The sequence below is a fragment of the Salmo salar genome, chromosome ssa09 (genome assembly GCF_905237065.1).
Source record: "Salmo salar chromosome ssa09, Ssal_v3.1, whole genome shotgun sequence".
NCBI classification, from domain to species: Eukaryota; Metazoa; Chordata; class Actinopteri; order Salmoniformes; family Salmonidae; genus Salmo; species Salmo salar.
The window spans coordinates 26,900,596-26,914,907 of NC_059450.1; the positions used below are offsets into that span (position 1 = coordinate 26,900,596).

A 14,312-nucleotide genomic window follows, 5' to 3' on the forward strand; every position below is an offset into this window, starting at 1 on the left:
AGCAGAACACTGGAGGAGAGACAGAAACCCTGATGATTCATGCCTTACCGCCAACCACTTGGAGCAGGAGAGCGTGCTGCTGTACAGAATAGCAGATGCAATGGAAAAAAATGGACAGCAGCTCAATCTTTGCCAAACTAGCCATTTGTGTTGCTATGGCTTTGAATGCATATCAACAAAGCCAAACAAATGAGTAGTTTGGCTAAATATATAATTCTCTAGAGTGGTGGAGGCAGTGTGTGGATAGAAAAATCTGTACAATTCCACACATTGATGTGTATTTTATTTAGTTTACAATGACTAATAACTACTATCCATGAACACTCAACAGGGTATTCTTTCAAAGCTGAGGTTGTGGATCCATCAAAGGGGTTTGATTATTTTTCACTTCAGTCAGCCATAACTCACAGCCAAACTGTTGATCTGTCAAAGTGTAGGCCTACAATCCACTCCTGATGTTGGTATTTTAATGATGTACCAGAAATGAAAATACAGGGAGAGAGATACTCTTGTTATTTTATTTAGCTCAAGAAAAAGAATGAACAGAAAGAATGTGTGGGTCTGATAAGAGGGTAGGACACAGTTTAAGGAAAACAAGTGCAATGCCTGTTATGTTAAACCTTTTACGTGTTTCATCAATAGGAGTGATCAGCACCGATATCCAAATCATATTTATGGCTGGACATTTTGTAACATCTTTACCAGTGAGAGCTAATAGTGCAACGTATTTAAGACTAGTGGGCTCAGTCGCTGGATTTTATATACTGTAGATGGGGGGCTTTAGAAGGTGTGTTCTAAATTAGTAATTGTGTGTAATTCCCTAGGCGGGGACCCCATAGCGGTCCCCGGATGTACCACCGCAAACGCCATACTATTTCCATAAAAGGCATGCAGCAGCGGTTCTATGCGCTTGTTATTCCCTACCAAACTGTTGAATTTTCCACAGTGGGTCAGTTATGAATGAAAGCATGGAATAAAACACGACATACAAAAGCATAGTTTTAACTTTTCCAATGTATGTCTAAATACGAGTGCGTGGTTGGGGACATCATTGAAACTCTAAACCTAGGGGTTAGAAAAGATCTGCGAGATTATAAAAAATGACATTGTATGTAATTTCCCGCGTCACACAAGTCCCTTTCCAATGAAAAATAAAATAAGTATGGAAGGAGCAGGGGAATGACGGGGCGGGTAACGTTGGGAGAGGGGAACTGCTGAACCGTTTGAAAGGAAAAGTCGATTGGAGCTGGAGCAGTGAGTGACGTTATCTGGTGGAAAGAGGGAGGGAGAAAGAGAGACGGCTGGACTCCATTAGCTGAAGCCAGGAGGCACTTTGGGATACTTCAATTGGACGAGTTCTTTGGGATATTCTCTTTGAAAAGACCCAGGTAGTCTACATTATTTAGAAAATCTGGTTGACTATCGAAACATCGGAAGTTTAAGTGTGTTTTTGGATTTGGTTGGTGTATTTGAGAAGGTGAGTGGACACAACCGATATAATTTACGTCCTCAAAGCTCAATAATTGTAGTTATTTTTGCGCACTCTGCCGCTCGGGAATATGATAACATTGATTTTTTTTGTACGCCAACTGCAGATTATAAGGCCTGCTATATCTGGTAAATAATGTATGATTCGAACTCCCTTTTACTCGTTCAAACGTATTAGTTTTTCTCATGTATGGACATATTTAAGTGAGTTACACTGGTTGACCAGATTGTGTGCTCTCATGAGTTCTTGTATGGGGCTGCTTACGTAATCAACTTCATATTTGTCAGGATGTCTATACCGTTAGAAAAAGCAGACGGGAGAATATTTTTATTGAAGTTCAGCTTGCCATAATTTAGGCCGGTACCCTTTGTTCTTTTTTGGTTATCGATTAATTGCGACCTTCACATGTAGCCCTAAAGGGGCAATCTGCAGTTGTTATATCAATTGTTTTTGGTATGTACCCATTGATAATGTAATGCCTCATGACCTTAGTTCAACTGTCGTACTCAATCAGAACCCAAAATATACGTTTGACTGTTTCCAAATATTGAAGTAAACACATTCTATAGCCTCAAAACATTGTTCAAACTATAATGTTGATATCATGGATGGTCAGTCCTTGCATCTCTAGTTATGTCTGAATTTGAGTGGTTACATTTCTCCAACCCCATCCCTCCAACCACTTTTGTTTTTTTTGTCGAATCTGGGGCGTAGATTTCGTGTTTCAATTGCTGATTGCCGCTTTAAGACTTATTCATGACTCCAATTACATTGAGCCATTGGATGTCCCTTCAGCCTTGTGAGGCAAATGCCCCGACGCTTGCCCAAATGCTCTGTCTAAACGCAAATATGCCTCGCATGCAATACAGCTTTGGAAACATTTGGAACTTAAGTTGCATATCATTTTTCATATACAACAGATACACTTACTGTCACAGTTCAGGAAAGTTACAACTGCCTGTATTTGGATAAACATGCCATCCAACCGCAAATGTGGATGGAATGGTCCAATGGAAATGCGAGCGCAAGGTGAGAGAATGTCATAGCTGAGGTAGTGAGTGAAAACAGCCGCGTGCGACTGCTAAATTGCGCACAGTAGGTGTTTTTTAAAAAATTTTATTTGAAAGATTCTTTGTTGCCTAATTGAAAGTTAAGTTCCAAAGGTTTCCAAAACCGTATCGCTACCGCGGATTAATAACGTTTCTAAACGTTAAAACAACGTCGGGATTGTAGTTCACATGGAGCCAGCTATCCTCCATACCATCAGCTGAGAACCAAAGACAAGGACCGGCTGTGAGCCATCTTGTGCCCCTTGTGTTCTCAAGAGCTAATGAAGCCTTGGCTAGAGCCAAAGCATGCTTCAAATGGCCTATAAGAAAATTTACATTTTATGATTCAAGAAACAGAAACTGTTGAAGTTATGGACAATCACAACATTTAATCAAAACATTTAGATCGGCTATGGTGTCCTGTGCTTCCTCAAGTCACTTTCAGTCTGCATATGACAAACTTCACAAATGTATGGCAAGCACAATTTTGATACATCTTTTTTTACCAGTTGAATGGAAGTATTTATTCTTGGGCAGTTTTTCCTAATTGTGTGATTTGTGTAAGGATGGCGCTGGACGGTATACGGATGCCCGATGGCTGCTATGCGGACGGGACGTGGGAACTGAAGATGCACGTGACAGACCTCCACAGGGACGTGTCTTTGAGGGTCACCGGCGAGATCCACATTGGTGGGGTCATGCTCAAACTCGTGGAGAAACTCGGTAAGAGATGTTCAATGGTGTTGCACTCTTTTTATGTCCAGCTTCTTCTGGAAGAAATGTGCTTATGTCCTGTTTTTATTCCCCATCTTATTCAAAGTATTGGAATAGAAACATTTGCATATTGATTTGTCAATGTTTTATTTTGTATTTTCTGTTGATTTGTGCTTCTAATCAGATGGCCAATTTCTACATTTGTTTTCCTTATGTGGTTGACCAAGGGGGAGGAAGGCCATAGTTGGTCACGAGGCAATGTTCTTTGGCCCCTGTCCCCTCAGCCTCCCATCTGCAGCTGGATTATGTCTGCCAGTTATCTAGTCATATTTGTGAGACAGTAAATTATTTTCTTTGCAAAGTTGTTGCTCAACTGACAACTGGAATGTGACTTCATCTAAACACCATGAACAGATAATAGCAACTTGTGAGCGACGTATACTAAATATACAGGCTACTCTGTTGGCTTAAATGGGAATTCAGAATCTATCTGGCTTGTAATGTTTTATGATATGGATATACTGTAACTTCTCACATTCTATCACATGATTAGCAACATTCAATGGAATTATGCTGCCATTTTCCAAGTTTCTGAGTGAGAGATTGGACCGAGTGGGAATGAACTCTGTTTCAGCATGCGGAACACTGGGTTGTTTCATGGTGAAAAACGTCATGATGGCAGTGCAGTTTGGGACTTGACAGTGTCTTAGGCGTGCGAATACCCAACATTTCTCCATTGCACAAGATTTTATTCCCTGGTCTGCACATTTCCCTTTTTTAGCCCTTCTGTTAAAGCTCAGTATAATTGTGGCCTTTGTTCTCTGTGGTCGTTTGTGCTGCATCTTAACCATGCTCACATGCAGCACTGCTGCTGCACCATGTGGGGAAACATTAGTGAGGCTCTTTTTACTGACTCAAATGTTTTTGTCTCGATCAGTCAAAAGAACAAATCTTTTGACTCCATTCATTGGAGTTAGTTTGCCCAGAGTACGCAGGACCCCCCTCCCGGTGAACGATGAACTGAAAACTCAAGAGTCATGATTTTACAAGCCTCTCGTTCACCATAAGGGGCTTATTGGAGCTGTCATTTGTGAATGAGACTTGTAAAAGGGTGCTTTAAACAATGTACGTGTGTTGATTGCTAGGCATACAAATAAGATGATTTCTTGATGCATTTCAAAGAAGGTCTAGTTGTGGCCGTATCCGGACTATATTGTGAATGACTCTTGGCGGAATGCATTGCTTGACTGCTGTGAGGGTGATAAGCACTATCGTTTGCGAACTGTAGCACCCCAATGGTTTGAGTTTGTTGAGCAAAGGCTGTGTGTATGTTTTGGTTTTACAAAGCTGTGTCCCTCATAACATCCAATAATCTGATCATTACATTCGTTCCTACTCCATGAGATCAATTATCAGTTCTAAATGTGTATTTTCCTTCTCTGTGCTGCCGGCAGCATGATCCGTTTTCCTGCGCGCATATATGACAGGCAATTGTTGGTCGGAGCAAGTCTAAGGAGCCGCTGAGCCGGAGGAGTGCGTATTAATCCTGCTGTCACTCAGAAAAACAAATCTTGACTCTCGAGTCAGTAAAAAGAGTCGTTCAAAAAGGATGAATCGCTTGCAAACTGCACATCACCAGAAGATGTGTGTGTGTGTGTGTGTGTGTGTGTGTGTGTGTGTGTGTGTGTGTGGTGTGTGTGTGGATGTGTGAAGCTGTAAGTTCCCCTTGTGAAGGCTTCCCTTCTGTTACAGCATGAGTATTTAATTAATTTACTGCTCTTGTTATTGGTCAATAGTTTGTATTTATGATACTATTCTGATTCTGTGAATCATGTTGTGCTTGGTCCTGGCTACTTTTGGTTTTGTGAGTTATCTCCAGTGGATTCAAGCTGTGTGTGTGGTTTGATGTCCATGGTTTATAATAATTTGGTTCAGCTGACCGTGACTGTCAGTTGTTCTTGTCAAACTGAAACGAACACTGATTATACTAAACATTAGGAACACCTACCTAATATGGAGTTACATCCCCCTCCCACCTTGGATTCTACAAGGTGTTGAAAGCCGTCCATAGGGATTCTGGCCCATGTTGACACCAATGCTTCCTAAAGTTGTCTGGATGTCCTTTGGGTGGTGGACCATTCTTGATATGCACAGGAAACTGTTGCGTGTGGAAAAATCCAGCAGCGTTGCAGTTCTTGACACAAACCGGTGAACCCGGCACCTACTACCATACCCCGTTCAAATGCACCATTTTTTTCTTGCCTATTCACCGTCTGAATGACACACATACACAATACATGTCTCAAGGCTTAAAAAAAACCTTTAAACTGTTTCCTCCCCTTCATCTACACTGATTTTGAAGTAGATTTAACAAGTGATCTCAATAAGGGATCACATCTTTCACTTAATCTGTCATGGAAAGAGGTGTCCTTAATGTTTTGTACATGTTTTTCCACAACTTTACCATATCACCAACCTTTTTTCCTCCTCTTCTCAATATCTGAACAGTATTTTTTTTATTTTTAATATTTAACCAGGTAGGCTAGTTTAGAACAAGTTCTCATTTACAACTGCGACCTGGCCAAGATGAAGCAAAGCAGTTTGACACATACAACAACACAGAGTTACACATGGAATAAACAAACATACAGTAGGAAAAGTCTATATACAGTGTGTGCAAATGAGGTAAGGCAATAAATAGGCCATGGTGGCGAAGTAATTACAATATACCAATTAAACACTGGAGTGATAGATGTGCAAGTAGAGATACTGGGGTGCAAAGGAGCAAGATAAATACAGTATGGGGATGAGGTAGTTGGATGGGCTATTTACAGATGGTATCTGTAAATTCCAAACTCCCAGTTATCCAATCGTTTGTAATAAATGTGAAGGAATAGCTTACCCACGTGTGGTGAACTAGATTATCATTTCAGCACAGCTTTGATTGCTTTATCAAGACGAGTCCCCACGCTTGTCTCAAAGCAATCTGTTTTTATTTTATTTAGATTTTTTTTCACTATTTGTTTGGATATTGGTTAGGCTACAATTAAGCTGTGGAAATGTTAGCTTAGTTGAGGTGAGTTCTGCTCATGATCATCTTGTTTAGTTGGCTCATTTATTATGTTTTGCCAGCATGTTTTATAGCTTAACAAGTGTATTATTTTGCTCTTCACTCGCAGTCTCTTAGTATCCTTGGCCTACTCCCTACCAAAAGCCTGCGACTTCACTTTTTCATATATATATATAAAAAAAAAAATGTAACCTGTGTTTAATTAGGCAAGTCAGTTAAGAACAAATTCTTATTTACAGTGAGGGCCTACAGTGGCCAAACCTGGACGATGGCAATTGTGCGCGACCCTATGGGACTCCCAATCACGGATGGTTGTGATACAACCTGGATTCGAACCAGGGTGTCTATAGTGACGCCTCTAGCGCTAAGATGCAGTGCCACTCGGGAGCCCCACTTAATTGTCTCAATCAATGGGATTTTGTTTCACTGAATCTCCATATGTATAGGCTATTTGGTTCATTGGTTTCTGTCTGGGAAAATAAGTGGAGGTGGCATAGCTCATCTATTCGTTTGCTCATCTCACTGATCAGGAACATTTAGCATGCAATAATGTAGCCTAAATCAAGTGTAGATCTATTTATTTTGATCGATCGCATATAGACCACTACACAAGCCCGCGAAGGTTGTGAAATATGAGCATGAGTCGCAAGCTTTTGAAAATAGGATTGTTACAATTTTCTCTGGGTATCATGATGAAGATACTCTCAATGTAAGACCCTATGCCTGCTCCCTAACATAGTGGGGTGAGGGTAGTAAAGGGATGAAACGTGGATGAAAAAACATGGGCTTGGGCTCTGTTTCAAAATATCTATTTAAAAAAACAAACATGTTTTACATGTTCCCATGATGCAAGTTGTGTGGGGAAAAATATGTATTTTGTTATTCTCACTACAAAATATGTGTTGATTGGGGTAGGTTTGTCTTGTCTGTTTTAATGAACTATTGATTTTATTCATTTAGACGTAACATAATGAAACAAAATATGGTATTGTTTTGAAAATACATTTTTAGTCTTATGTTTCTTAGGACCTGCCGAAACACATTAATAATGGATTTCTTTTTGATGGTGTATTTTCACATGGCTACTCTGTTGGCCTGGTTCAAATATAGTACATATGACCAGCAGTGGTATAGCCAGTAGTGGTAATGAGATGATGACGTAATGATCAAGTATTATCCACATCTGCACACCCCTACTACCACTCGCCACCGGTATGCACACAAGGTATAAAAAGCATATGCAGGCAAGAATGTGGTTAAAAAATGGGCCTGTTTGTAATGGGGTCATATATAAAAAAAAATAAAGACATACCGTAAATCCTATGTGAAAGCAGTAAAAGCAACACTGTGGCGTAGCAAAGGGGTTGTGTGTTTGTCTGCATGTGAGGAGACCCATCTGAGAGGAGCAACAGCCACATCTGCTGATTGTCCAAATAATTGTTAATCACCAGTGGCTTCAGTATCTCCTCTTGATAAAAGTAAAATCCAACGTGAACTGTAGAAGCACTGCAGGTTGAGCTAACTGACTTATCCCTCCAGTCATATATACTTCTTAAGCCATCTCGTTGTGTAGTGTTTGTTTCAATTACCCCTCTAAGGAAGGCCTTAAAAATTGTCAGACTCCAGCCACCGTAGTCAGACTGTTCTCTCTGCTACCACACGGCAAGCGGTACCGGAGCGCCAAGTCTAGGTCCAAAAGGCTTCTAAACAGCTTCTACCCCCAGCCTATAAGACTCCTGATCATCTAGTCAAATGCCCCCCCCCCCTTACGCTGCTGCTACTCTGTTATTATCTATGCATAGTCATTTTAATAACTCTACCTACATATTAACTTGACTAACCGGTGTCCCCGCACATTGACTCTGTACCGGTACCCCCTGTATATAGTCTATTGTTATTTTACTGCTGCTCTTTAATTGTTTTTTATTTTTCTTAACTGCATTGTTGGTTAGGACTTGTAAGTAAAGCATTTCACTACAAGTCTACACCTGTTGTATTCGGTGCATGTGACAAATACAATTTGATTTTAAATGATTGGCAAGTTAAAAAGTTCAAGTAGCTGCTATGGTTATCCTCAAACTGCCCCCATAGTTGACATGTTGGTGTTTGGGTGCACCTTAGATGTCATGGGAACATTCAAATAGGTCTAGTCAGGTTGTTTTCCATTGTAATCATTAACCCAGTCTCCCTGCAGACTTGACACATGGCTACTCTGTTGGCCTGGTTCAAATATAGTACATATGACCAGCAGTGGTATAGCCAGTAGTGGTAATGAGATGATGACGTAATGATCAAGTATTATCCACATTTAGTGTAAATCAACAACTCCCACTGGATAGAGTGGGACCATGGGAGCCTCATATGATGAAACTGTTGTGGACAAACCCCTCTCGTGTGACACTGGTGTATTGTGGGAAAAGACACCACCTCTTTTGTGTGTGTGTGTGCACTTTCTCCCAGCTGTACGTGACCTCTTTTCATGCCTCCTGGTCCACCCACCTCTCACTGGTGACATCGTTGAATAGTTGGGTACAGACTGAACTGCATTCAAGTGGCCACATGTAGGCATATGGACTCTGATTGGTTGAATGATAGTCAGATGGTTGTCTTGGTGTAGGGAGGTTAATTTAGAGGGCATCCTTTTGAAGGTAGTCTGTCAACACACACACGCAGATGCCACGTACTTCTGGCACACAGACACACAGGGTGTCCTGTCCCAGTCTCTCTCAAAATCCCTTGTGATTCTGTTCATGTCTAAGGGTGCAGTCCGTGGTATGCGTTGCACTGCATTGTCTCACATTCTGAGCTAAGATTCCTCATGGTGGTTTCACAGCTACTGTTTACAGCCCACATTCAAATCACAACCCTTTACCAGCACAGTTCTTTTGTTGTGTATGGTGGGTGGGGGCATGTGTTAACATGCATCATGTATGTGTTCTGTCTTCCCTCAGTCTCTCCATCCCCTACTATAAGCAGTGACTAACCCCTTTACATCAGAGGCTCAGATGGGGAGCTAGTAACAACAGTACAGCAGAATGGATTCAACTGTGAAATGCCAGGAAAGCACTTTGCCATTGATTAGTGTTCATTCCCCCCTGATCTGAGGAGTACGGTATTTCAGGCTGCATGATGAAGAACCCTCCCCTCTGATCGCCCCCTCACTCACTACTTCACTTGTTTGTGTCTGCTAAATTTGGACATTATTACTTTGTTCTTATCCAAAGTGCTTCCTTTTGAAAGCGTTTCTGTTGGAATCGAAGAAGGGAAACCAACATCTGACTAAACAACATTAGCTGTGGACTTTATTTGACGAAGATGGAACAATTGTCACACTGTACTATATCAACCATTGTAGGACGTCTAGTTTATCTGTAAAACATCTGAGACTTTGGCTCACTATCAACTTCGGGTTCATCATCAAATATGGTTAAAATGGTCTAACTTGATTTCACACTCAAACATGAGATTTTGCTGCTGCGTTGATAGTTACCATTGTCGTCATCTTCATCTTACTCAATGTCACACAGTAAACCATGATCATTTGCCACCTCATGAGCAGTTTCCATTGCAGGGCATCACCTCCATCTAATTCAAGGGGTTTCAGTGGCCTTCGTCATCCTAACAAATCCTAGTGAAGTATTAACGGTGCCTAGATTTTCTTTTTTTAAATACACCGTACCAGTCAAAAGTTTGGACACACTTACTCATTCCAGGGGTTTGCTTTATTTTTTACTATTTTCTACATTGTAAAATAATAGGGAAGACATCAAAACTATGGAATCACGTAGTAACCAAAAAAGGGGTAAACAAATCAAAATATATTTTAGATTTGAGATTCTTCAAAGTAGCCACCCTTTCCCTTGACAGCTTTGCACAGCCTTGGCATTCTCTCAACCAGCTTCATGAGGTAGTCACCAGGAATGCATTTCACTTAACAGGTGTGCCTTGTTAAATTCATTTGTGGAATTTCTTTCCTTCTTAATGCGTTTGAGACAATCAGTTGTGTTGTGACAATGTAGGGGTGGTATACAGAAGATAGCCCTATTTTGTAAAAGACCAAGTCCATATTATGGCAAGAACAGCTCAAATAAGCAAAGATAAACGACAGTCCATCATTACTTAAAGACATGAAGGTCAGTCAATATAGAACAAAGTTTCTCAAGTGTAGTCGCAAAAACCATCAAGCGCTATGATGAAACTGGCTCATGAGGACCACCACAGGAAAGGAAGACCCAGAGTTACCTCTGCTGCAGAGGATAAGTTCATTAGAGTTACCAGCCTCAGAAATTGCAGCCCAAATAAATGCTTCCGAGTTCAAGTAACAGACACATCTCAACATTAAATGTTCAGTGGAGACTGAGTGATTTATTTATATAAAAAATATATATATTTTTTTTTATTAAAAAATAAATACATTTGGGGTTCCAACTGCCGCATTCTGCAGCCATACGCCATCCCATCTGGTTTGCGCTTAGAGGGACTATCATTTGTTATTCAACAGGACAATGACCCAAAACACCTCCAGGCTGTGTAAGGGCTATTTGACCAAGAAGGGGAGTGCTGCATCAGATGACCTGGCCTCCACAATCACCCAACCTCAACCCAATTGAGATGTTTTGGGATGAGCCGGACCGCAGAGTGACGGAAAAGCAGCCAATAATTGCTCAGCATATGTGGGAACTCCTTTAACTTGTTATGGATAGGGGGCAGTATTTTCACGGCCGGATAAAAAACGTACCCGATTTAATCTGATTATTACTCCTGCCCAGAAACTAGAATATGCATATAATTATTAGCTTTGGATAGAAAACACTCAAGTTTCTAAAACTGTTTGAATGGTGTCTGTGAGTATAACAGAACTCATTTGGCAGGCCAAAACCTGAGAAGATTCCAAACAGGAAGCGCCCTCTCTGACCATTTCTTGGCCTTCTTGATCATCTCTATCCAAAACAGGGGATCTCTGCTGTAACATGACATTTTCTAACGCTCCCATAGGCTTTCAGAAGGCGCCAGAACGTTGAATGATGACTTTGCAGGCCATGGCTGAAAAACAGTAGCGCATTTGGTAAGTGGTCGATCTGAGAACAATGAGACTGGCGGACCCGTGCACGAGACGACTCCATGTTTTCATTTTCAGTCTTTGAAGGAAAACAACGACTCCCGGTCGGAATATTATCGTTTTTTTTACGAGAAAAATCGCATAAAAATTGATTTTTAAACAGCGTTTGACATGCTTCGAAGTACGGTAATGGAATATTTAGAAATTTTGTCACGAAACGCGCCGGGCGCGTTACCCTTCGGATAGTGTCTTGAACGCACAACAAAACGCCGCTATTTGGATATAACTATGGATTATTTGGAACCAAACCAACATTTGTTATTGAAGTACAAGTCCTGGGAGTGCATTCTGACGAAGAACAGCAAAGGTAATCCAATTTTTCTTATAGTAAATCTGAGTTTGGTGAGTACCAAACTTGGTGGGTGTCAAAATAGCTAGCCCGTGATGGCGAGCTATCTACTCAGAATATTGCAAAATGTGCCTTCACCGAAAAGCTATTTTAAAATCGGACATAGCGATTGCATAAAGGAGTTCTGTATCTATAATTCTTAAAATAATTGTTATGTTTTTTGTGAACATTTATCGTGAGTAATTTAGTAAATTCACCGGAAGTGTTCGGTGGGAATGCTAGTTCTGAACGTCACATGCTAATGTAAAAAGCTGGTTTTTGATATAAATATGAACTTGATTGAACAAAACATGCATGTATTGTATAACATAATGTCCTAGGTGTGTCATCTGATGAAGATCATCAAAGGTTAGTGCTGCATTTAGCTGTGGTTTTGTTTTTTGTGACATTATATGCTAGCTTGAAAAATGGGTGTCTGATTATTTCTGGCTGGGTACTCTGCTGACATAATCTAATGTTTTGCTTTCGCTGTAAAGCCTTTTTGAAATCGGACAGGGTGGTTAGATAAAGGAGAGTCTTGTCTTTAAAATGGTGTAAAATAGTCATATGTTTGAAAAATTGAAGTTTTTTTGATTTTCGAGGAGTTTGTATTTCGCGCCACGCATATCATTGGATATTGGAGCAGGTGTTCTGCTAGCGGAACGTCTAGATGTAAGAGGTTACAGTTGGAAAACAATTCCAGGTGAAGCTGGTTGAGGGAATGCCAAGAGTGTGCAAAGCTGTCATGCAAAGGGTGGCTACTTTGAAGAATCTCAAGTATCTTTTAATCTGTTTAACACTTTTTGGTTACTATGTGATTCCATGTGTGGTGTTTCAAAACTATGAAGTTAGTTTACAATGTAGAAAATAGTAAAAATCAAGAAAAGCCCTTGAATGAGTAGGTGTTCTAAAACTTTTGACCGGTAGTGTACGTTGGTAGTGATTGCCCAGTCCCTTTCATGGCATATGAGGTGGTAATAACATGATTATTGTCCAAAAAACACTTTGGTTTCTTTGGGTTTTGTTGAAGTGAGCACCATGAAGCACTAACTGTTGGTTAAAAATGTTGAATTCTTTGACATGAGTACCAGAAAATACCCATATTATCAAAATGTTTAAACAGTGCCAAGATCTGTCCTGGCCTTTTACACAGGCCTTTACACAGTGTCCATGAAGGGACAGGACAGCCACTGGCCTTGAGGTCTTATTGTTAGCCAATATAGTGGAGGCCTGCCTGGCTGGCAGTTGGCCCAACTTTTACTAGCACTCAATGCTAATGCAATCCCTGGAATCCTGATGCGCTAACACAGACGTCATTGAATTGAGCGAGGCACATTTTGTACAGACACACACACACACACACCGGTATGGCCTGCCCCTTCCTGTGAACATGGGGATGCAAACACTCCGGCAAACTTTTGTTCTGCGCAATCTTTTTTCTAAGAATGCATTGTAATGTTGCACCATCCTGGAAAAAGTCCCTGTTTTCTTTATCAGGGCTCCAAGAAAAGGCTTTGTGAGAAAAGCCAAACATCTGACTTCAGGGAGTAGAGGAGTTACTTTGTTAGTATACAGTACCACTACCCTGAGGGAGGGGGAGAGCATGGAGGAAAATCAAAACACTTATGTAAAAGGCGTGTTTGAGTAAAGTAACGTTGCCCCTCCAACCTGGGTGGGTGTAGAACTTTCCCACTGGGAGTCAAAGGGGCTTTGGCTTTGATTCTGAATAGTAGACCCAATCAGTGTTGTGTAGCCCCTGCTTAGCTTCATCCTGACAGCTGTGTAGAGGGGAGTAAGGTTCAGCTGCCCTTAAATGCTGTTTTCCCATCCTAATGGTTGTGGTTCTGATTCGAGGGTAAGCTGATCCTAGATCTGTGTTGTAAGGGATGGAGAAGTGGCGGGGGGCTGGCTGAGAGGAGGGGGGGGGGGACGATAGAGGGAGGTGGTTTTTGTGACGTGAGACGGCGCTAGAATTCCATAAAAGTCTTCTGTGGAGAATGAAATTATTTCCAGGGTTTGGCATGTTCTCTGGAAGCTGCAATGCCGTCATCCCAATACCTTCTGCTGCATGCTTCAGCTCTTTGCCCCGCTCTCTTTTGTTCACTCTGTTTCTTTCACTTTCGACCTACCCCCTTTTTTGGAAAATGTGTTGCGTATGAGGAGCCTGTGCCCTGACAACTTTTTTTCTATAGCGGTTTTATTTATTGAGAACCCATGTCCCTTGAAATAGTTTTTGGGGTGTATATTTAGAAGCCATGTACGGTATTGTTTTAGTAGTTGCCCTCCTTTTTTTCCTTTTTTACATTTTTTTAATAAATGGACACTACCGTTTTTATAGAAATGTACACTACCTTTCAAAAATTTGGGGTCACTTAAATGTCCTTGTTTTTGAAAGAAAAGCAAAACAAAATTGTCCATTGAAGTAACATCAAATTAATCAGAAATACAGTGTAGACATTGTTAATGTTGTAAATGACTATTGTAGCTGGAAACGGCTGATTTAATGGGATATCTACATAGGCGTACAGAGTCCCATCTAATTG

The 14,312-nt window shown here is 40.9% G+C and overlaps 1 protein-coding gene across 9 annotated transcripts in view; it reads left to right on the forward strand.

Moving 5' to 3' along the window:
* The first annotated feature begins 1,182 nt into the window (after nt 1–1,182).
* Nucleotides 1,183–14,312, forward strand: part of LOC106611119 (fermitin family homolog 2) — a 90,197-nt gene continuing 77,067 nt past the window's right edge. For 3 of the 9 annotated variants that reach the window (XM_045723548.1, XM_045723549.1, XM_045723550.1), the window contains exons 1-2: nt 2,624–3,008; nt 3,104–3,261. In XM_045723548.1, the coding sequence (XP_045579504.1) occupies nt 3,007–3,008; nt 3,104–3,261 (160 nt within the window). In that variant the 5' untranslated portion in view covers nt 2,624–3,006. Of the gene's footprint in view, nt 1,478–2,621; nt 3,009–3,103; nt 3,262–14,312 lie in introns of those variants that run through there. The other 6 variants (XM_045723545.1, XM_045723551.1, XM_045723544.1 and 3 more) reach the window with 4 other exon arrangements.